Source organism: Meriones unguiculatus (genome assembly GCF_030254825.1).
Source record: "Meriones unguiculatus strain TT.TT164.6M chromosome X unlocalized genomic scaffold, Bangor_MerUng_6.1 ChrX_unordered_Scaffold_31, whole genome shotgun sequence".
In the NCBI taxonomy this organism is placed as follows: Eukaryota; Metazoa; Chordata; class Mammalia; order Rodentia; family Muridae; genus Meriones; species Meriones unguiculatus.
In genome coordinates, this window is record NW_026843707.1 from 3,551,783 (window position 1) to 3,577,113 (window position 25,331).

At 36.1% G+C, this 25,331-nt stretch overlaps 1 protein-coding gene across 7 annotated transcripts in view; it reads right to left on the reverse strand.

Annotated features, from left to right (window-relative positions):
- Dmd (dystrophin) overlaps positions 1-25,331 on the reverse strand; it is a 2,365,055-nt gene that overhangs the window by 530,108 nt on the left and 1,809,616 nt on the right. For all 7 annotated transcript variants that reach the window (XM_060376797.1, XM_060376795.1, XM_060376794.1 and 4 more), the window contains one exon: positions 6,397-6,569. In XM_060376797.1, the coding sequence (XP_060232780.1) occupies positions 6,397-6,569 (173 nt within the window). The remainder of the gene's footprint in view (positions 1-6,396; positions 6,570-25,331) is intronic.

Here is a 25,331-nt window from a genome sequence, read left to right on the forward strand (position 1 = left end):
CAATGATGGTCTAGGCAATTTTTTATGCATATGGAAAAAGAGAACCAAAGGACTGGATGTAAGGGCTAGAGCAGAGACAGTCAGAAAATAATATCCAATTAAAATAATTTTAAGTACAGAGTTAATAAAATGTAACTGATAAAAAATAAAAAAATAAAAATAAAAAAAATAAAAATAAAATGTTCTTTTCTGTGAAAAAAAAATAATTTTAAGTAATAGTTCTCACATTTCAGTTTAGAATAACCTGCTTGAAATCCAGTTCTCCAGACCTTGCTTACAAAATCTCAGCATTTTTAAGAAGTGTTTTCACAGCTCTTCAGCTGAGCTCCAACAACACTGAAAAATAATTTCTTAAAATATTACTTTTAATTCTTTAACACTATATGTGGGTATTTCTAGAAATGAGTTTGCATCTACTCGACATAATTTAAAAACTATCTAAATATAAGGGAACTATTATGTTGAATAATATTTTTCTTTAGCACATTAAGCTTGTGAAATGATTCTGAGACATTTATAATTCATGTGTTAGAAGAAGCTGCTTGTTGTATTTTAATGATTGCATATCAAATACCTTGGAAAAATTAGCTTATTTTGTGCTTGGAAAGACATCTCCTGGAAAAAAAAAAGATTTGGTAGCTGTTACTCACTTTCTGTATTTGGATTTATTTTTCTAAGGATATTAGGATTAAGATGAGCTTTAAAGATTATAATTCAAACACTGTTTTATAACGGGGAGGAAAAGCAAGCCTAGAGGTCTAACAAAAACTACTGTCGCATATCTCTTATATGTCATATTTACATATGGGAATTGAGAATTACAAGTCACCCTTAGATAAAAAACAAACAAACAAAAACAAAAAAAAACAAAACCTTAAGCATCTTTGTTTTAATCAACTATTCTAGATTCCAGGGGGAAAAAGACTTTTCTTAATGGTCAAATGTACCTTACTTACCCCTACCCAATAAATAGAAAAGAGAGGTGGCTTGAAGAGGCACACTTAGAATCTATCCAATCCCTATTAATCTTTATTAGTGAAGACAAGAGCGTGGGGGCTACTAGACTCTAAAAGGACAAGTGCATCTTGAAAAAAATTATACAAATTATAAAGTTTAGGCTCTTTTGGAGTGTAGAGATTTAATGCTTGATATTTAAAAGACTCTTCAGAGACAGGACTCTAAGAATTATTTGGATGATAAAGTGGTTGTTATTTCTCTAGACATAGATATTTCAAATGTGATTTGGTTGATGCCTAGTTTGAATCTATACTTTGAAAAGCACATATTCTTAGAGCAAATCGTGCTGTATTGAATTTATTTTTCACTTTGACTTTCTTTATAAAGCTAGTGATATATCCCTGTACATCCTGTGTGCCTCTGTGTAATACAATAGCACTTAAGTAGACAGAAAAAAGGGTACAGATGTGAAAATAATGACAAACCACAGAAATGAAGTGGGAGCTTTGGGACTTTAAATAAAGATAAAGAATTAAATTCAAAGAAAAGCAATTTTTTAAAGCTGGGCCTTGAATGCCAACTTTCAACATAATTAACATTCCAAGAGCAAAAGAAAGGTCAGAGATACTCAATATCCAAGTTGCTTTTATTCCTCCTCAAAAGTAGAACGGTTATTATTCCTTTTGCTCTTTTTTGTTATCCATTTTAGAAACAAACAATAACAACAAAAAGAAGACCCTTTACATTCTAAAAAAAAACCTTTCCATACCAAGTACTCTCTAAGAGAGGCATTGCTGCTGAAGAACATGTTTGTGTTCTTGTCCCTCAAACTAATGTTAATTTGCTGAAGTTATATCAATTATATAATTAACATATTAAGTAATCCTCATAGTGAACTGTTTACATACTAACGTGGGAAAAGATGAATACAGATTAAACAATTCTTCATAAATATTGCTTCTGCAAAAAATTCAATTGACCAGTTCTAAAATTCTTGCTAGTATTAAAGTCAAAGTGAAAGGTTGTGGATATGGGCTATTTTAGCAAGAGAAACACTTTGCCTATTCATCATCCTGGTATTGGACAGTCTCAATACTCATAACTCTGTGTATGTATGAATGCATACATTTTTTTCTGATTTCTGCTTTCACTTCTTAATTTTTAATTTTTTATAATTTATCCACTTTATATTCCAATTGGAGCCCTCTCCCTCCTCTTCTGGTCCCAGTGTCCTTCTCCCTTCCCTTCTCCTGTAGACCACAAAAAGGAGAACACTCCTCTCCTACCATCTGACCCTATCATATCAAGTCTCATCTGGACTCCCTGGATTCTGTTCCTCTGTGGCCAGGCAAGTTGGTCGAAGAGTGTGTAACAGAGTCCAGACCAGAGATAACCCCTGCTCCCCTTACCAGGGAACCCACATGAAGACTGAGCTGTCTACAGGCTACATCTGAACAGGTGGTCTAGGTCTTCCCCATGCATGGTAGTTGGTTGGTGCATCATTTCTATATGTAAGTAAAAGCATTACTGGATTTCCACATTTTGCCTTGTTCTATGGAACTGAGCCATCACTGATTATTTACTTATTAGTCTATCTTGTTGACAACATGTGATATGATAATGAGTCTGGAAGGTATGATCCACATTTCTTGAATGGATAAGTTAGCACTATATAATTTCAAGTACTTTTACTCAAAACCAACCTATTTATTTTTAATACTATATTTTAAAAATAAATCGGTGTCATGAAAATATAAATAAAAGGATCTGGGGAAAGGAATATATTGGTAATATGCTTGCCAGCCAAGCAGTCACATTAAGCCAAGCATGGTGGTATGTATCTGTAATCCCAGAGAAGTTAAGTAGAGACAGGTTGATCCCTGAGTTTACTGGCCATACATTCTAGACAAATTGGAGCATTTAATGTTCAGTGAAACATTCTGACTCAAGAAAAAGAACCAGAGAGTGACTGAGAAAGATATGGACGTTGACCTCTAGCCTCTTGCACACATGTACATATACCCATAAGCACAAGTGCATACTTACATGTGAACATATACATACACCACACACAAACACAGTGATTTGTGTAGGTTTAAAAAGCATTAATTCATAGAATTGCATAGTTGGAAGAGGAGCTGAAAAGACCATGTTTCTGGTCTTACCTGTTCATTTTAGTGTCTCATCGTATTAAATCACTTAAGCAACTGGTTTTAGATTGCATGTTAGGTCAAAAAGAAGAAGAAGAAGAAGAAGAAGAAGAAGAAGAAGAAGAAGAAGAAGAAGAAGAAGAAGAAGAAGAAGAAACAACAAAGACTATTCTTTTAGACTTCTTTTGAGTATACACATCTTTAATATAGCTGGAGTCATCAGACATGAAACAACTCATAGATACTCAACGAGAAACATTGTGTGTGTATGTGTGTGTTGTCTATGCTGTGGGTTGAGCCAAAAACCTTGTTCATGTTAGACAAGCACTCTACCCACTGGAGTACAACAGAGCCATATACTTAGTCCTTCAACTGTAAATTAGAGTAGTCCTGGAAAGGACTAGTGAAGAACAGCCAGTATTGAAAATGCATGTTGTATGATTTGAGTCAAAATTTAAACAATAATACAGATTGTGTGACAAACAAGTATACGAAAACAAGTGTATGTTCATACACCATCTCCCACGAGAGACAGGAAACTGCTAAGAATGAAAACTGGATTAGAAAGCAGAATCTACTTTCTCAGAGTTTCATGTAAGAGGGGCTGGAATGTTGCTTGATAAAGATACAGGATGGCCATGGGGCATAAGAAGAACAGAAAAGTTTAGAAAACAAACAAATAAGATGTGTGCACAAGAACAAAATTTTTGAACTAAGGAGTAATGTGATAGAAACCGTGTTCCAGGTCGTATATTTCTGTACAACTGTTGCTTTTATGCTCTGAAATACCCGAATGGTTTGAGAAGCCCTTACTGAACAATGAACCCACTACATTTTCTAGTATATAATGTGCTATAATCTGCTGAAACAGGGTTGTTTTCCTAGGACATTTTGAAGTGTTTTTTGAAAATTGCAGTCACATTAAAGATGAAAAATACTCCAATGGAAGTCACCCCAGTGTTCCTTTATCTTATTTCATAATATCCACAATTACTATCTGAGCTATGCTACTACTATGGAATGAGTGATACCCCTATTTCAGTCAAGTGTCAAGATAAACTAAAGTCCGTGAGTGTGAAGAATTCTTTGCTTAATATAATTGAGTACTTACAATACATTCTAGATTGTTACAGAGATCTACTTAAAAGCACAAACCATTAATCATAACATTTAAATTGCAAAATCCACAGCATCTTACATAAGCTAAGGTAACTGTTTTTTGCTTGATTAATCACAGTAAGAATTAAACTGCAGTAATTGCCATATAGGAAAATGAAGAGCCCATATTTTGCTGACATGCTGTTTGCCACTTTCATTTTTTTATTTCATCAAGTTGATATAAAGTAGAGGAAAGATATAAATAAAAATTTGCGACAGTTATAACCTCTTTCTTTTCCTTTTCTGGAAAAAGGGAATCACTTTTCTTTTCCTCACACATCAAATAATTTTTCAGTTCATGTTTTATTCTTTTTAAGGACATATGTTGGAAATGTTGCCTTGGTCATTACACACTTGGACCTCTCTTAAAAGTTTAAAACGTAGAAAGCTAATAGAGCCCATCTATATTTGAAAGTGTAATATCCCAGTATTGCCTCTAGCTCATCAATAACACATAGATTGTATACAGTTGGGATACAGAGTTGATAAAATGTAACTAATGATAATAAAAAAATAAAAATAAAAAGAGAAAAAACCCAAAACAAATAATTAAAATCTAGTCACTAGAGAATAAAGCTTTTCTTTAAAAATAAAAATGGTTTGGAGAAGAAAAAAAAAATCATGGGCAGAATACCGAGATCAAGATGAGATTCTGGGAGGCTGATGTGCAAACTTGAAAAGCTTTGTAAAAATAAATTCTTTTTGTTCTTTAAAATATGTTCCTCAAGTCACTATCATCACTTATGCTGCATTTATTTGTGAAATTTTCCTTCTTTATTCTACCTTAGAGAATACTCTGATGATTAAAAGCTCATATGATGAAGTCAGAGTCACTGTGAATAAGTCTTACGCATGCCACTTGCTAACTGGGTTACTTTCATAGACTTATTTAACCTCTCTGTCCCTCCTTTTCTCCAAAGACTAAGATAGTATAAGAATGAAATCAACCTTCCAGGGATGCTGGTAATATCACAAAAGTCAAACACTATGAAATGCTTAGAGCATCCGATGAGACATACATACACCTTGTGTTACTTGCTAGCATTATTATTGTTTCATGGATAGAGTTTCTACAACAGTGCTTTCAAGTTAATAAAATTCCAGTTGTTCATCTTCTTTATGAGGATTGTATGTTGAAATTGCAGACAATTTAGGAGGACTATAAAGAAGAGGAAAACCCTTTTTTCTTTTATTAAATTAATTTTCCTTTTTTACCTCTCTTCATGACCACTGTTTCATAAGCATTGATGAAAGCACACACACACACACACACACACACACACACACACACACACACACACACACACCTTTAAATATTAGTGAATTAAGAAACACAATCAACCAGAAGGCAGGAAGCTTAGCTTCTCTTCCTTGCATTTCCCAACTTCTTAGGTAACACTGGACACTGCACAGACCAGCTCTGCTCTTTTGTCCCTCTATATACCTATCTTAGTCAGACAAGGATCCCAAGAGAGCTTCCCTTTACTTTTTTTTTTTTTAAGCAATATGCATCCATTCACTTCTTAAATCTAGCTGAGGTGAAAAAGAAAGTGAAAAATAAGCAAAGTGAAAAGTCAAGCAAGGTGAAAAACCTAAAAGTTTAGTGTACCTCCAAAGACTGTACTTCAACAAAATCTAAGAGAGATCAAATGATAAAAAATTGCTATAATCTATAAAGCTGCAGGAACTCTGGAAAGAGTATCTTAAAATTGTTAATTATAATGTGTTCAGCTTTTAAAGAATGTCCTTTGGTCATGCATTTGGTCATGCAAAGAGAGAATGCCATATTAAACATTCACTAATTTTATTGATTTTCAAAAAACACTGTGAGAAGCCAAGAGAAAACTCTGAAATTAGGATCGCTATGCTCACTTTTGAAATTTACTCTAATGTCTTAGTATGTGTCTCTCCTGTGGTTATAAAACAGTCCAATTGTAATCTAACCAGAACCCTCAATTATTATCTCCATTTCAAGCAAATGAATGATTAATTTATTCAAAATAAAATGAATCATTCTGAAATTGGGTGCTTTACATAAACATATGAGATATTAGTTACCTGTGCTAGGAAAATGAGGATAATTTTATCTTTATTCACATCTGGATAACCCCCACCCTCTGATCATGCCTACCTAATGTTGAGAGACTTTTTCCGAAGTTCACTCCACTTGAAATTCATGTTATCCAAACGTCTGTGTAACAGAGGTGCTTCATCTGAACCTTCCAGTGATCTCAGGATTTTTTGGCCATTTTCATCAAGATTGTGATAGATGTCCGTATGAACTTCAATTTCTCCTTGGAGATCCTACCAGACATTTGTAAAAACACATTCAGAATGACCAAACAAAGAGCATAGCTGTGAATGTGAATCTGAAGAACTAAAATCATCATCATCATCATCATAAATAGTTCAAAACAAATTGTAATTTGGTAACTAACAAGAAAATGTGCCGTCAGTATACATTTTGGTGTTCTGCCTTGTCAAATTATTATCTGTATGAATTATACTTACTGCAGTTTCATAAGTTAAATTTTCTAGTCCATGTATGAAACACTCTGATACACATGTATACATATGATTTATGAAATAAAATGATATAATAAAGTAAATCCTAGTGGTAACCATTTCATTGCAATATAAGTAGTTATATTTTAATTCATGCATTAATTGGTTGTGATTACTGTGACCATAATAGTATGAAAAAAATGTATAACCAAGTTTGTACACAACACCAGAACATTAATGAGACTGAATGAGACAAGATCATCTTCTAGACCACACACAAAAGTTCACCTTGGTTTTAAAACATCATACATATATTACAACATAATTCAATGATTACTAAGCATTCCCTTTTAACATACCATCATCATTTCAGGAAGGTAGAGTTCATAGGACCTTGGTAAGAGTTATCAGCAGAGATATACATTAATTTTCATTTATATATACACATATAAAAAAAACCATAATACTAGAATCTGACCTTTACATGGTATGTCTTCCTGTGCAACATTTTCAGCTTGAACCGGGGACTACAGCACTGATCCTGTTGCATAGCAAACCTAAGAAAACTCAGAAACAGAATGGGCCCTACTTTAAAATGCCAACTTTTCTTACATTCTGTACACAGAATGAGTGTAAGATCACAGGGCTGCACAGTCAATATTCATAATCAGTCATTTTGTACTGCTTGCTAAATGGTAGCCAGGGGTGTGGATGTGGGAGGGACCTCAAAGAATGGAGGCCTGGAATATGCAACTAACAGTTTATATTAAGCAGCCAACTTTTCTTATCATTTTGCCATAATAAGAGAGACAGTATAAATTCATTTTATATATGTGTTTCCCTGCTTGTTCCCAGCAGAACAATCAAAGCCAGAGGAACATTCCTCAGAGAGCTGCCGAGTACCAGCATTCCATTCTGCCTACACAATGAATGGAGGCTTTGTACATTATTTGACTTGCTTTTAGAGATCTGTATGCTTCTGTTCAACAAGTTTAAAAATTCATTCTGGAGCTCCGAGAAATTGGATTGATGTGCATAACTAAAAAAGTTTTCTTTCCCCCTTCTGTCTCTTACTCTTTCTAAAACTGAGTTAAATGATCCTGATAGAGTAAAAGGAAAAGTGGCAGCAATAACATGTTAGTAATTCTGAAGAAGTGGCTCAGGTTTTCAGTCACAGTCACTCTAAATGCAGAAGTTTTCATGCTGCAGAAGTAAGGTAGATGGACAATATTTCCTATCACTGTATTTGGCAGCAAAGTAGCCCTGACCAACTCTGAAGACTGGAATGAAAATACAAAGAGAATAACCTCAAATGGTAAATAAAGGGAAATAATAAAACAGATTGAAGACCATCTATCCTTATTGCAAAAAAAGCTTGAGGTTTTTCTGAGAGGTTATAGCTGCATTTCAAAAGCAAAAAGTAGCACAAAATTATTCATGAGTTTCCTGCAGCATGGAATTTAATCAGATAGATCGCATTTCAGGATTTTCTTCACTTTCTTTCTTTCTATCTCTCTGGGACACTTAGAACTCTGGGATACAGCTACACACACACACACACACACACACACACACACACGGTTTCACTCTTTTGTCCAGGTTTGCAACAACAACAAAAAAAATTTCCCAGTGTTGGAATTTTTTTTTTTTTTGTTACACACAGGCAACACACACAGATTTTTGCTTCTTCCATTTTAAGTACAAATGATGCAACTAATTTGCCATTTCTGTAGCAAAAGAGAAAACTAAGATAAGTGTCTTGCCTGTTTTCTCACTCTTCCGATGTCAGTCCCCTTTGCCTTTCTGAATGAAGATGGAGCATCTTACCCAGGGTCCTCCTTCTTGATTATCTTCCTTAGGTATACAGATTTTTAGTATGTTTATCTTATATTAAATGGCTAATATCCTCTGATAAGTGAGTAAATACCACGTGTGTCTTTCTGTTTCTGGGATACCTCACTCAGGATGATCTTTTCTATTTCCCACCATTTGCCTGCAAATTTCATGATTTCCTTGTTTATAATTGCTAAGTAGCATTCCATTGTGTAAATGTACCACAATCTCTGTATCCATTCCTCAGCTAAGGAATATGTGTATTATTTCTAGCTTCTGGCTATTACAAATAAAGCTGCTATGAACATGGTTGAGCAAATGTCCTTGTTGTATAATTGAGCATCTTTTGGATATATGCCTAGGAGTAATATAGCTGGATCTTTTTTTTTTTTTTTTTTTTTTTTTTTTTTTTTTATTTTATTTTTTTCAATGCAGTTTATTCAGGAACATTGAACAATCCTCGGACCCCAGGGAAAGCCAGCCCACAGCTTAAATAGCCTCTGGGTAGCCAACCCAGGCATGCCACGGGGGCAATGCAGATAGGTCCTTGAGTTAGCACTATTCCTAATTGTCTGAGAAAGCAGGGAACATTACAGGAGCCTATCACAGAAGGCCTTTGAAAGACTCTACCCAGCAGGGTATCAAAACATATGATGAGACTCAACCAAACACTGGGCAGAGTACAGGGAATCTTATGATAGAAAGACCAGGATGGGACAGGAGCTCCACAAGGAGAGCAACAGAACCAAAAATCAGGGCACAGGGGTCTTTTGTGAGACTGATAATCTAACCAAGGATCATTCATGGAAATAACCTAGAACCCCTGCACAGATGTTGCCCACAGCATCTCAGTGTCCAAGAGGGTTCCCCAGTAATAGGAACAGGGACCTTCTCTGACATGAACTCATGGACTGGCTCTTTGATCACCTTCCTCTGAGGGGTGGTCAGCCTTACCAGGCCAGAAGAAGACAATGTAGACAGTACTGATGAGATCTGATAGGCTAGGGTCAGATGGAAGAGGAGGAGGACTTCCCTTATCATTGCACTGGGGGAGGGGTATAGGAGGAGAAGAGGGAGGGAGGGTGGGATTAGGAGGGGGTGGGGGTGGGGGCTACAACTGGGATACAAAGTGAATGAAATGTAATTAATAAAAATAAAATAAAAAATGGGATACAGAGCTAGAGAGAGAGAGAAAGAGAGAGAGAGAGAGAGAGAGAGAGAGAGAGAGAGAGAGAGAGAGAGAGAGAACTAAGCTAATTATAATTCAGGACAGAAAATGAGACCTAATGTTGAGAGCATTCTCTTGCTTGTCTCCCTTACTTTCCCAGTCTTTGTACACAACCTAAGTTTCTTTACAGCAGTTGCATTCAGGGAGCCAAAATATATCTTGGGAATGTTGAGGAAAATTATTGTCTCTCTCTTTTTCTCTTTCTCTCTCTCTCTCTTTCTTTCTCTCTCTCTCTCTCTCTCTCTCTCTCTCTCTCTCTCTCTCTCTCTTTCTTTCTATCTCTCTCTCTTTCTCCCTTCCTTGCTCTCTCTGTTCTCTCATGGAATCACACATGTAAAGGCTCTACCCTGCTGGATACATCCCCAGACCCAGAAAATAATTTTACCAATATAATGAATGTTCAGATATCTTAAGCATATAAATAATTGCACATTTTTATTTTTCTACCTTGCCCTCATAGCAAAGGCAGTCCTAATTACTAGTTCCTTAAATTCACATGTAGCATGAAGCGATCAATATTTTTCTTTGCTGAATTAAAAGAGGACTTATTAGGTGCAAATAGAATTATGATTCATTATTGTGCATATGTTCTTAATAAATGTGTAAAGTCTAGTACATATAAACATTTTTGTTGTCTCATTAAGAAAGAAAGGAACAAAAATGAATAAGCAAGTGTTCATCTAGTACAAATTATTTGTTTAGTCTTCTCATCATAAGAAATATAGGAAGGAGTGGTTTCCCCTCTTTCCACAACCTCTCCAGCATGCAACATCCTTTGAGTTTTTCATCTTGGCCATTCTGATTGGTGTAAGGTGAAATCTCAGGGTCGTTTTGATTTACATTTCCAGAATGACTAAAGATGTTGAGCATTTCTTTAATTGTTTCTCTACCATTCTATATTCCTCTGTTAAGAACTCTCTCTTTAGCTCTGTACCTCATTTTTTAATTGGATTGTTTGATTTGTTGTTTATCTCCTTGAGTTCTTTATATATTCTGGATATTAGCCCTCTGTCAGATATAGAGTCAGTTAAGATCCTTTCCCATTCTATAGGCCATTGTTTCATTCTGATGACAGTGTCTTTTGCTTTACAGAAGCTTTTCAGTTTCATGAGGTCCCATTTATTGATTGTAGATCTTAGACCCTGTGCTGTTGGTGTTCTGTTCAGGAAGTTGTCTCCTGTACCAATGAGGTCAAGGCTCTTCCCCACTTTTTCTTCTAATAGATTTAGTGTGTCTGGTTTTATGTTGAGGTCCTTGATCCACTTGGACTTTAACTTTGAGCGGGGTGATAAATATTGGTCTATCTGCATTTTTCTACATGTCGACATCCATTTAGACTAGCACCATTTTTCCATTATATGGTTTTGACATCTTTGTCTAAAGTCAGATGTCCATAGGTGTGTAGGTTTAATTCTGGGACTACTATTCAATTCCATTCATCCACCAGTCTGTTTCTATGTCGGTACCATACTGTTTGCATTGCTTTTGCTCTATAGTGCAGCTTGAGATTTGGGTTGGAGATACCTCCTGAAGATCTTTTAATGTACATGATGGTTTTAGCTATTCTGGGATTTTTGTTTTTCCATATCTGGCACTTCCTCAGGTATAGTGCTACCTCAAGATCCAGCAATACCACTCCTAGGCATATATCAAAAAGATGTGTTACCATTCAATAAGGACATTTGTTCAACTGTGTTCATTGAAGCTCTATTAGTAATAGCCAGAATATGGAAATAACCTAGATGTACCTCAATGGAGGAATGGATACAGTGGTGCGTTTACACAATGGAATACTAACTCAGGAATTAAAAGCAAGGAAATGATAAAATTTGCAGACAAATTGTGGAACTAGAAAAGATCATCCTGAGTGAGGTATCCCAGAAGTAGAAAGACACATATAGTATATACTCTCTTATAAGTGGATATTAGCCATATAATATGTGATAAACATACTAAAATCTAAAACCCCAAAGAAGCTAAACAACAAGGAGGACTCTAGGGAAGATGCTTAATCCTCATTAAGAAGGGTAAACTGGATAGAGAGTAGGAGAAGACAAGGAAAGGGACAGGAGCCTTCCACAGAGGACCTCAGAAAGACTTTACCCACCAGGCTATTGAAGGAGATACTGAGATCTTTAGCCAAACTTTGAGCAGAGTGAAGGAGTCCTTATGGAAAAAGAGGGATAGAGAAAAACCTTGTGGGGACAGAAACTCCACAAGGAGAACAACAGAGCTAAAATACCTGGGCCCAGGATGTCCTGAAGAGACCGATATTCCAACTAAGGACCATATATGGAGAGGACTTAGACCCCCTGTTTAAAGGAAGCCCATTGACTGCTCAGTTTCTAAGTGGGTGCCCTAGAAATGGGTACAGTGGCCAGCTCTTTAAGCACCTTGCCTTGGGTATGCAGCTTTGCCAGGCCACGGAAGAAAATGAAGCAGCCAGCCTTGATGAGGCCTGTTAAGCTAAGGCCAGATAGAAGGGGAGGAGATCCTGCCCTATCAGGGGCCTAGGGAAAGGGCATAGGGGGAAAAGAGGGAGGGTAGGTGAAACTGTGAGGAGATGAGAGAGGGAGCTGCAGCGGTGATACAAATTGAATAAATTATAGTAAATAAATGTATAAATAAAATTAAATTTAAAAAAAGAAATACAGGAGGAATGCAAGTGCCAATTCTGTCTTTAAGTGTAAAATCAAGTGTGCATTTGTTGATTAGTTCATTTATATTACTGACTATATATTGATGAAAAAATCTTGCCTAATCAAATAAATACTAGGATCAAAACTCCTCCTTTTAGAAAGGCACACTGACTAAAGTGTTGTGCTGGCATTGGCAGGCAAGTCTTATGTCAATGATAGTTTTCTATGTCATGATGGTAGTGTAGAACAAATGAAATAGGTGCAGTTAGGATTTAATATATTGCAGAGTGTTTATAAATCTGTCAACCTGATTATTTCTTCTTAGGACTGGATCTTGGTGTGGCACTTTTCATTTTCCGTGTGTCACAGATGAGAGAAGTTCAAGTACCTTGCTTAAATTCATATTTCTAGTAAACATTAAAACTGGAAAATTGATTCATTTTTCTGAACTTTACCATATCCTAGGGTATTTCTACTAACATATTATATATGAGCATTAGGTGCAATATGCAGAGTTATTGGATCTGCATAAAGAAAACCAATGTTGAAAAAAAGAAAACTGAACATTAGAATTAATAATATTGATTTAAGAACACACAAAAAAATTTACTCGCAAACTTCAGTTGTTTTGAATGAAACATTAATTTCTAACTAGGTTTTTCCTTTTGCAACTGGACATTCAGGACAACCTATAAAATATATCTCTTGTCAGAGAAGAAGTTTTTCTAGTGGTTCATCGTTTTGTTTACAGGAACATGGGAACAATTAGTTACATCAAGCAATGACCTAAAACATCAGCATAAGCCTAGTTCTGCCACATTTCTGTGCAATGAATGCTATTGGCAAATATGTCAAGGTATAAGACTCATATATGATGGCCTGAGCCTAAAGTGAGTGTTGGTAAGGGACACAGGACTCTCTTTTAAAATGTTTATAATGGAGTTTTTTTTGTCCCCAACAAGAAGTGAGAATTATAGGTGAAGAGGAAACACAGACACAGGAAGGAGGTAGAATGGGATATACACCTATGTGCATAAATCTACCTGGAGATCATTGGTCTTAGGTTGATGTTTTTCTTTTTTTAATTTTTATTAATTACACTTTATTTACTTTATATCCCCCCATAAACCTCTCCTTCCTACTCTCCCAATCCCAACTTCCCTCTCCCTTCTCCACGCATGCCCCTCCCCAAGCCCACTGATAGGGGAGGTTTTCCTCTCTTTCCTTCTGATCCTAGTCTATCAGATCTCATCAGGAGTGGCTGCATTGTCTTCTTCTGTGGCCTGGTAAGACTGCTCCCCTCTCAGGGGGAGGTGATCAAAGAGCAGATCAATCAGTTCGTATCAGAGGCAGTCCCTGTTCCCATTACTATGGAACCCACTTGGACACTGAAATGTCACGGGCTACATCTGTGCAAGGGTTCTAGATTCTCTCCATGCATACATAGTACTTGGTTGGAGTATGAGTCTCAGGAAAGGCCCCTGTGCTCAGATCTTTGGTTCTGTTGCTCTTCTTGTGGGGTTCCTGTCCTCTCCAGATCTTATTATTTCCCACTTCTTTCATAAGATTCCATCCACTCTGCCCAACAGTTGGCCATAAGTCTCAGCATCTGCTTTGATAGTTTGCAGGGCAGCACCCTTCAGAGGCCCTCTGTGGCAGGCTCCATACTTGTCTCCTGTTTTCTTCTTCGAATGTCCATCCTCTTTGCCTTTTGGGACAGGGATTGAGCATCATAGCCAAAGTCCTCCTTCTTGATTAGTTTCTTTTTTTTCTTTTTTTTTCTTTTTTTTTATTTTTTTTATCAGTTACATTTTATTAACTCTGTATCCCAGCCGTGTCCCGATCCCTCATTCCCTCCCAGTCCATCCCTCCCTCCCTCATCTCCACCGTGCCCCTTTCCAAGTCCACTGATAGGGGGGACCTCCTCCCCATTCATCTGATCCTGTTTTATCAGGTATCTTCAGGACTGGCTGCAAAGCCCTCCTCTGTGGCCTAACAGGGCTGCTCCTCCCTTCGGGGGTGGGGAGACCAAAGAGCCAGTCATTGAGTTCCTGTTAGAAATAGTCCCTGTTCCCCTCACTTTGGGAAACCAATTGGTTACTGAGCTACCACAGGCTACATCTGAGTGGAGGTTCTAGGTTATATCCATACATGGTCCTTGGTTGAATGTCAGTCTCAGAAAAGACCCTGTGCCCAGATATATTTGGTCCTTGTGGAGCTCCTATCCTTTCCCCATCAGACTAACTCCCCTTCTTTCTTATGATTCCCTGTACTCTGCCAAAGGTTCTTTAGGTGTACAGATTTTAGTAGGTTTATCCTATATTATACGTCTATATGAGTGAGTATATACCGTGTGTATTTTTCTGCTTCTGGGATAGCTCACTCAGGATGATCCTTTCCAGGTCCCACCATTTACCTGCAAATTTCATGATTTCCTTGTTTATTATTGCTGAGTATTATTCCATTGTGTAGATGTACCACAATTTCTGCATCCATTCTTCAACTGAGGAGCATCTGGGTTGTTTCCAGCTTCTGGCTATTACAAATAAAGCTGCTACAAACATGCTCAAGTACACAATAAGGACATTTGCTCAACCATGTTTGTAGCAGCTTTATTTGTAATAGCCAGAAGCTGGAAACAACCCAGATGATCCTCAACTGAAGAATGGATACAGAAATTGTGGATGTTTTTCTTAAAAAAAAAAAAAAAAAATAGAACGCCGACAAGTTAGTAAAGAAAATAAGCAAGATTCTCAGAGGGTAACCTAACTGATAACTGAATATAAGATATTTTTCACAGAAAATTCTAGTTTATTTTATTTCTGAGCTAACTAGAAAGGTCACTCAAGTCATAGGCACTGTATCCATTGTAGACTAACTTCTTTACTTTTTCTTTTCTCATTGTGATTGTATTTTTCTAGGAAGAACAACACATAGTGAATAAAGGAAAAATGATTTTTTTTGTAAGAAAGAGCAACAACATATGTAAGACTTACTCTATACTAGGCATTTTTCAAAGATCTATATATGCAGAACTTAATCTTTTCAATAACCCTGTATAGTTCACAACATTAGTATCTCCATTTTCCATGAAAAAGAATGAATTTATAGTAAAGTTTATAAAGTTTGGACAGCTAACAAACAGTGTTGTCAGATTTTAAACCTAGACAGACTTCGCGGCATGTGTTCTTTGACAAAAGCCTACATGTCCTCTTATGTATTAATAACTTTTCATATTAACAATACTCCAACATATATTTCAGTAAATAGAACATTGTTGTGAGATAGTGGAAATTACCATTGTTTCCATACCCAAAGAATAATTTTATTTGTCTGCAGAGTGTTAAATACAGATGAATCAGTGGACAGAGATGTAACAAAAAGGAACATGAATTTGGGAAAATAAGTTCAAATAGAAAAAAAAAATACGTACTCTTGGAAAATTTTGCCGCTTAACAATATCTATAATTCTGGGAAATGCTTGTCAATGAGCACCAAGAAGGCATAGACATGATGTCAGAAACCTGACTGGGGTTTATGTTATTATTAAGTGGGTAATCTTCTTCTGGTAGGAATTTTAGAAACCTCACATGCCCTTTTCCCCTGAGAGTCTAAACTCTTGTAAATTCTCCTTCTCAGCATTCAGGGAAAGCTTAAGACAAAAGCAGTTAAACAGATATAAGTTGATTCTTTCGCTTACCCTTTCTAGTATTAGCAGATTAACTTTGAGAACATTTTCATGTCCCCAGCTACACTAAAATTAGACAATAATACCTGGCTAGCTGGTGGGTTGCTTTGAATGGTACAAGGAGTAATTTTGTAAAATACTTTGAATAGCATATAGAGCACATGTCTTTAAGAAATAATAGGTAATATAAAGATTCTTATTAAAAGGAGATCAATATGGAAATCAAGAGATAAAACTAGACTTCATGAAGTGATAAGATTTCTTTTGAGTTATAAGGAATATACAGAATTGGGAAAACATAGCAAAGAAAATATTCCAGGTTGGGAGACTGGTGTGGAAAGGGCATTAATGTGAAAAAAAAAGCTTAATTTATGAGCAGTGGTAATAAATTGCAGCAGTTCCATGGAATGGAAAATAAGGAGTAAGAAGAAGTGAAATCGATCAAGTTCTCTAAATTAAAAGTTAAGAAAACTACTTAGAAAGTGATTGAAAACAAAAGTTTACAACAAAAAGTACAACGATGAGATTACTGAATTTTTCGATTATTCTATTCCATTTGTCTATGAAATTCAACACCTAGAATGATCCTTGGTGTTCATAAGCAATAAGACAATTGTGGAAGATTATTAAAAGTTCTGCCCCATTGTTTAAACCATGAAGAAGGAAGATAGTTACAATTAGTGTTATACTCTTCTTTTTATTATCCAAACAATAAATGACCAGACTATTCTAAATGATAATATTTTACTACCTATGCACATAAAATTCATTTTCTCTAAAAAGTATTCAAAATCTAATTCAGCCACTATAAAAACAACAGTAGAGGAGATTCCTTAGACAAATCAAACACAAAATTGCCACATGAGTAAGCAATACCACCTCTGAGAGATATTTAAAGAAAATAGAATCAATGTGCTTAAAAGTCATTTCTCCTCCATTTTATTGTGCACTATTTTGAAAGAGCTAAAACATGAACACACTGTAAATCTTCAACATCCTATGAATGGACAAACAAAATATGCTAATAGACACAATGAGATAGTATTCAGACATAAAGGGGATGCAATCTCATCATTTACTAGAACATAAATGAACCTATAAGACCTATAGTGAGTGAAATAAAGTAGGTGTAGAATGAATACTGTTACATAATCTCACTTATACACAAAACAATGTAAAAGAAAGTTGACATCATAGTTGAAAGTAAAGTAACAGTTGTCAGGAGTTAGCTGAGATATGAGAAAGGAGAGATATTGGAAAAGGGCATAAAATTTTCAGTGGAAATGAACTATAAACTATAGATATATTTCAAATTGCTGAGTATATTAAAAGATTTTTCACAAAATTGCTAAGCAAGCAAGGTGACTGAGTTGCTGTTAAAACATGACATTGCAGGCTAGATAGATGGCTCAGTGGTTAACAGCAATAGCTGCTTTTCCAGAGGACCTGAGTTCAACCAGCAACCACATGGTGGCTCTCAACAATCTATTAGGGGATCTGATGCCCTCTTCTGGCATGCAAGTGTACATAAATGAATAAATGAATAAAAAAATGAAAAATGAATAAAAAAAGAATATTTTAAAAATGTATATGAGTATTGTTAATTAAAATATATTAATTCAGTACATAAATAATATTTTCTAGCTTCAAGATCACTGACAAATGAGAAAACAAACACAGAACAATTAAAATAAATGACCATACTGCTCTAAAAAATTCATTATAGATATAGTACCTCTGATGTTTTTAGAGAACAGTTAGTATATAAATAATTAAAACAGCACTAGTGACTCTTACAGCCTACTAGGAAAGAAGAGTGACATGACCTCCAAGTATATATAAAGTCAAAGAGAGACATGATCCAAAACAGGGCAGAATTTGAGAATTTGGGCTAATTGAGAACAATGTGAAGTGACATCTGAGAGAGAACCCATAGTAAGCTGTGAGCAATGAGATGATATAGTTAGTAAGTACTAATTATAGAAGGTATCACTTGGCTTTATAGCAAAGCAAAATAATGAATAGTAATAAAGATTGTTCTGAGTTCACAAGAGAAAGAAGATTGATATTCAATAAATTTGAAAAACAACATATGTCAAGCACTTTTATCCAACATAAATGCTTGCCATGGGTTTTATTATTTTACAGAAGTTGAATAAAACAGCAGCAACCACATAAAATTCCCCTAGTTTGAATATGTTTAACCATTCATTCAATTTTATCTCTAAATAATTAAACTTTCCAATTGTACACACACATATGCAGCTATGTACCCATACCAATATATGAGAACAGAAATGAACACTAATTTTGAAAATTATTAATTTAGCATTAAACGCTCCTTGTTCTCTCAACTCCATTTACTCCCCATTCCTCCCAACTTCACATGTCATTTTTTTAAACCATAGAGCACACTTAGTGCTGACAGTATGTATATGGGTGCAAGACCATCTACAGGAGCATGGGTAGCTCTTTATGGGTAGCTGGGATTTTGTCTGGCTTGATCTTCAGAGCTCTCCTGAATTCTGTCATAACCACCATAAGTTCATATGTGCAACTACCATGTTGTCACAATGAATCTTTAAAAATGAGCCTACAACCAGAATGAAAGAACTTAGCTTGTCTGGCATTTGTAAGTCATTTTTAGTGATTCATTTTCCAAGCATGTTACAAATATATCAGTCTATTATTTTTAAATTATTTTTATTTTTTATGTTAATTAGTTTATTTACTTTGTATTCCAGCTGTAGCCCTCTCCCTCATTCCCTCTCAATCCCACCCTCTCTCGATCATCTCCTCTCTGCTGCTCTCTAAGTCCACTGATAGCGGAGGTCCTCTTCCCCTTCCATCTGACCCTAGTTTATCAGGTCTCACCAGGACTGGCTGCAATGTCCTCCTCTGTGTCCTAGCTAGGTTGTTCTCCCAGAGGGGGTGGGGAAGTCAAAGAGCTAGCCACTGATTTCAGATCAGAGACAGTCCCTGTTCCCCTTACTAGGGTACTGAGACAGTCCCTGTTCCCACTTGGATACTGAGCTGCCATGGGCTAAGTCCAAGCAGGGGTTCTAGTTTATGGTCCTTGATTGGAGAATCAATCTCAGACAAGACCCCTGTGCCCAGATATATATTTGGTCCATGTGGAGCTCCTGTCCTCTCCAGGTCTTACTAACTCCCCCTTATTTCGAATGATTCCCTGCACTCTGCCCAAAGTTTAGTTATGAGTCTCAGCGTCTCCTTTGACACACATACCTGTCTATTATTAACTGGATATTAAAATTAAAATGGACTCTTTGAGAAGTTTTACACATAAAGGAATTTGACTCATAGTCTTCACCTTCTAAGGACTTAACCTATCCTCCAAATGTTCCTAGGTAGACCAGGAAATGCACTTGACTTCCTTTTTCTTCCATAAGTGGCCATTGCAATTCTGTTTAAAACAGTGGAATGTGCAGGGAATCTTAGGAAAGAAGGAGGAGATAGTAAGACCTGGAGAGGACAGGAGCTCCAAAAGCATAGCAACAAAACCAAAATATCTGGGCACAGGGATCTTTTCTAATACTGATATTCCAACCAAAGACCATTTGTGGATATAACCTAGAACCCCTGCTCAGATGTAGCCCACAGCAGCTCAGTATCCAAGTGGGTACCCTGGTAAGGGGAACAGGGACAGTCTCTGACCTGAACTCAGTGTCTCTGACCTGAACTCTTTGACTGCCTCCCTGGATAGGGGAGCAGCCTTGCCAAGTCACAGAAGAGGAAAATGCAGCCAGTTCAGATGAGAACAGATAAGGTAGGGTCAAATGGAAGGGGAGGAGGACCTCCCCTATCTGTGGACGTGGAGAGGGGCATAGGAGGAGATGAGGGATGGAGGGTGGGATTGGGAAGGTTGGAGGGAGGGGGCTATACCTGGGATACAAAGTGAATAAACTGTAATTAATACAAAAAATAAAAAATAATTAAAACAAAAACAAACAAACAAACAAAAAAAACAGTTGAATGTCATTCTATGAGAAGCAAGAGATAATTTAAAGACTGCTGTTTGGCTCAGAGCCAGATTGCTCTAGCAAGCTAAAGAGTGTGTTATCAGATCTATTACATTGCAGTGTATATTAAATGCTGGGCTTAAGCTTTCCTTTAAAAAATGGCTGTTAATAGAGTCCTCTGACACAGTTACTCTGCAGGGTTTGTTGTCTTTATTTTCATATATCACTCAAAGTTTCTCACACTTTCAGCACAAGAATAATGGCAAAAAGTGATATGCTTTCCTACCTCGGTGCATTTCCAGGTGTAAGCTTCGTTTCAAAATCTTTTCTTTAAAAATGACTGACTTAGGGAAGATTACTCCTGGAGGAAACTGAGCAAAATCCCATTTGTCAGAGTATTTTACGCAATCTTATACACAACTAACATTTGATGCTATCTCCCCTTGTCTAATTCTCTGGTTTACTCTAATCTTAAAATTACTTCTTAAAATTTCAGGTTGATTTAAATTATAGTAAGTTGGAAGCATAAATGGAGGGATCTGTTTTCTTTTGCACTTTGGTCTTTCCTTCTTTTTCTTTATTCTGCCACAATAGTATAATTCTCTCCATATTTATTCATTGAACTCCTATTTGTTATCCAACATTTTTTTAGAAGCTACAGGAATGCAGATAATATACAGGAGATATGTTCCTAGTCTGTATGTTAATTATCTCATTTCTTTTCCTTCCCTCTTTCCCCTTCCCTCCCTCTTTCCCTTCCTTCCTTTTTCCTTCCTTTGACCTTCCAATCTACTCCTCTTTTTTTTTCTTTCACGATAGCATTTATTGTAGTAACAGCTAAGTCTACTTAGATGGAAAACAAACCATACATTTACCCTCTTAAAGTTTACAGCATAATAGAAATATGTGCATAAAAGATGGTAAGCATAAATGTTCAAGACAATAAGACAATGCTCAAAGGGAAAATGGTAGGCAACACTGAGAATAATGGCATATACATAATTGTGATGGAGTACTTGTTGGTTTTAGTGGTCATGAAAGGAACACATGTGAATATTCGATGAAACCAAGGGCAAGAATGAGAGATCAATAGTTATAGAAAGATCCAAGAACATGGAGTTTCTTTCAAATAAAAAGTAAAGGAACATTGTAAAACCTGTAGTGGAGGACTGATCTTAGCTAGAAAATCAAGAAATGGAGCTGGAGCCACAGAAAATGTGGGACTTCTAAGAACTCTTGTAAAGAATTCAACTTTTCTTTCAAGCAACTGAATCTTTTAAAGTAAGTGTGTGTGTGTGTGTGTGTGTGTGTGTGTGTGTGTGTGTGTTTTCTTGTTTTGGTTTTGTGAGTGTGAGATTATTTATCTCTTGTCTTTTTATAGGTGTAGTTAACCTCCTTAGGTTGGAGGTTTAATTCTAGTGCCTTCTATAGGGCTTGATTTGTGGATAGATACTGTTTAAATTTTACTTTATCATAGAATATCCTATGATATTACCTAATTACGTATGGTAATTAAATGTTTTGTTAGGTATAGTACTATAGGCTGGCATCTGTGGTCTCCTTGAATTACCAAGATACCCAGGCCCTTTTGGCTTTTAGAATCTCTATTGAGAAGTCAGAGGTAATTCTAATAGTTCTTCTATTGTATGTTGCTTGGCATTTTCCTTTTGCAGCTTTTCATATTTCTTTATCTTTAATGTTTTGATTATTAGGTGGCAAGAAGACTTTTCTGGTCTAATCTATATGCTTGTCATATATTAATAGGCATCTCATTTACTTTAGAAAAATTTGCTTCTATGGTGTTCTTGAAAATATTTTTTGGCATTTGATCTGGGATTTTCTCCTTTCTATGTTCTTATTATTCTCAGGTTTAGTCTTTTATAATGTCTTATATTTTCTGTTTTTTTTTTTATTCAGAATTTTTTTTAGATTTAATATTTTCTTTAACTGATCTGTGTATTTTTTCTATAATATTTTCAGTGCCTTAAATTTTCTTTTTCATATTGTGTTGATGAAGCAGCTGCCTTTAGTTCCTGCTTGAATTCAGGACCTGCTGTGGATTCTAGTGGAGATACACTGTCCCGTCTGTTATTAATTGTGCATTTCCCTGGCATATGGTCATCAGGGTTGGTGGTGATTATATGTCTAAGTGTTGATTTCTAGAAGGTAAGGAGGGAATGTGCTGTTAGATGCACAGAAGGCATGAAAAGGAAGTATGTAAGGCCTGCATCCTGCCACTGTATGGAAACGTAGTGTAGTAGAAAAGCACTAGAATCTATGAGAGTAACCCTAGTTAGTAATTCTGGCAATATAGAATGTAAACTAGATATCTCTTGTAGGCAAGGGTCCAAGTAGTGTGATTAGAGAAAAAGAAGATATTCTATGATAAAGCCTAATTTAAACAATATCTATTTAAAAACTCAGCCCTACAGAAGGTGCTAGAAAGAAAAACTACAATCTAGGGAAGTTAACTATACCAATGAAAACACAGTAAATAAATCTGACACCAGCAAGCATATACAGCACACACATGTACACTCATACACGTATGCACACCACCACCATCACCTCCAGCAACAACAACAACAAAATAACAGGAATTCTTGATCACTTATATCTTTCAACATCAATGGTCTCTATTCCCCCAACAACAACAACAAAAAAGAATAACATAAAGGATGCAAAAACAGAATCCATTCTTTTGCTGCATCCAAGAAACACACCTCAATATCAAGGATAGAATTTATCTCAGGTAAAGGGGGAAAAAGATATATTAAGCTTTTGGACCTATGAAGAAAGTTGGTGTATCCATTTTAATATCCAATTAAATAGACTTCAAACTAAAAGTAATCAAAAGAGATGGGGAAGGACACTTCATGCTCATCAAAGGAAAAATCTCCAAGATGGCATTTCAATTCTTTACACCTATGGTAAAAACACAATGACACCCACTTTTGCAAAGACACTACTACAGCTAAAATCACATATTGACCTACATATACTGATAGTATGAAACGTTGATATTTCATTTTCTTTTTTAATTCTCCTCTTTCCTTCCTTCCTTCCTTCTTTCCTTCCTTCCTTCCTTCCTTCCTTCCTTCCTTCCTTCCTTCCTTCTTTCTTTCTTTCTTTCTTTCTTTCTTTCAATTTATTCACTTTATATAACTCATTTCTTCCTAGTCCTTCCCACCATACTTCTCTGCCTATGCTTCTTCCCTAGTCCACTGATAAGGGAGGACTACCTTTCTTTCTATCTGACCCTCACCTACCAGGTCTCATCAAGACTGGCTGCATCATCTTTCTCTGTGGCTTGGCAAGGCTGCATCACAAGGGGTAGGTGATCAAAGAGCCAGCCACTGAGTTCAGGTCAAAGATAACCCCTGTACTCCTTAGTAGGGAACCTACTTGGAAACTGGGTAGCCTATGGGCTTCCACTGAGCAGGGGGCCTAGGTCTTTTCCATGCATGGTCTGGGATGGTATTGGTCTCTGCAAGCCCCACTTGGGCCCTGGTTTTTGCTCTGTTGGTCTCCTTGTGCAGTTCCTGTCTCCTCTGTCTTGCCCTTCTTCCATAAGGTTCCCTGCACTCTGCCCAAAGTTTGGCTAAGAGTCTCAGCATCTCCTTTGATAGAGTCCTTTGTAGAGTCTTTCAGAGTCCCCTGTGGAAGGCTCCTGTCTTGTTCCAACTTCCAATGTCTATTCTGCTTGCCCTTCTCATGGTTTCAGCCTCTTCCCTAGGGTGGACTTTGTTGTTTTGCTTCTTTAGGACTATAGATTTTAGTATATTTATCATATATTATATGGCTAATATCCACTAATAAATAAGTACATACCATATTTGTCTTTCTGCTCCTGTGTTATTTCACTCAGGATGATCTTTTCTAGTTATGTCATCTGCCTGCAAATTTCATAATTTCCTTTTTTTTAATTGCTGAATAGTATTCCATTGTGTAAATGTACCACAATTTCTGTATAATTTTATCCGTAGATACCATTTACCAAAGTTAAATAAAGACCAGATAAACCATTTAAATAGACCCATAACTCCTTGTTAAGGAGAAGTAGTCATTAAAAGCCTGTCAATCAAAAAAGTCCAACACCAGATGGTTTTTGCACAGACTTCTACAAGACTTTCAAAGAAGAGTTAACACCATTAATCCTCAAATTTATATCAGATTTATTATATTTATATCAAATTTATATTTATATTTATATCAAATTTATATCAAATTTATTAAATCCTCAAATTTTATCCTCATTTATACCAGAAAATTAAAAAAAGAAGAAGAAACATTGCCCGATTCATTTCATGAGGCCACAGTTACTCTGATGCCACATGAAATACTCCACAAAGAGAATTAAAGAGAAATTTCCCTTAATGGACATATAGACAAAAAACACTCAATGAAATGTTTGCAAACTTAATCCAAGAACACATCAAAATGATCATCTACCATGATCAAGTGGGTTTCATCCTAGGGATTTAGGGGTGGTTCAATATAAAATAATCAGTAAATTAATATCTTATATAAAGAAACTGAAAGGAAAACTCATTATCATTTCATTAGATGTAGAAAAAATAAAATAAATGAAGTAAGGTAGTGACCTTGTCTGATTTATGATTTAAAGAAACCACTGTGTGGAAATTTAAAAAAATAACAGGTGGAAGATGGAAGAAATCCATTTATAATCCAGGCACTCCACCCTAGCCATAGATAATGCTGGCCTTTCCTGATGTGATTACAGAGAGAAGCAGACTGGTGTGAGCTGTATTTAGGCTCTAGCTTCTGTCATTTATGTTTTAAGAGTTGGGTAAAATTACAAAATATTTCAAAGACTATGAAAACAGCCAAAACTATCTGGCATATTATGTCTGGTAAAGATTAAATGATGATGGCATGTAGGTAGAACATCCTAGTGCCTAAACCAGTACTTGATCTTTGTGAGTGTTCATTAAAATCGCATACCTTCGTTTTCTCATTCTTCTTCCATGACTCCCACTCTGTAGGCAAATGCTAAGAAGGAGTGTGAAAGAAGATCAATAGATGAAATTCAAAGTGCAAAGTGTAGCCACTGGTGGTTTATCTTATAAAGATAAGATTTCAGTAAGGCTTCCTGGAAACAAGCAAAACAGTACTGGGCCATGGCTATTAGGAAGATAGTTTTAAGGGTAAATAGCATCAGAGAGAGAATGG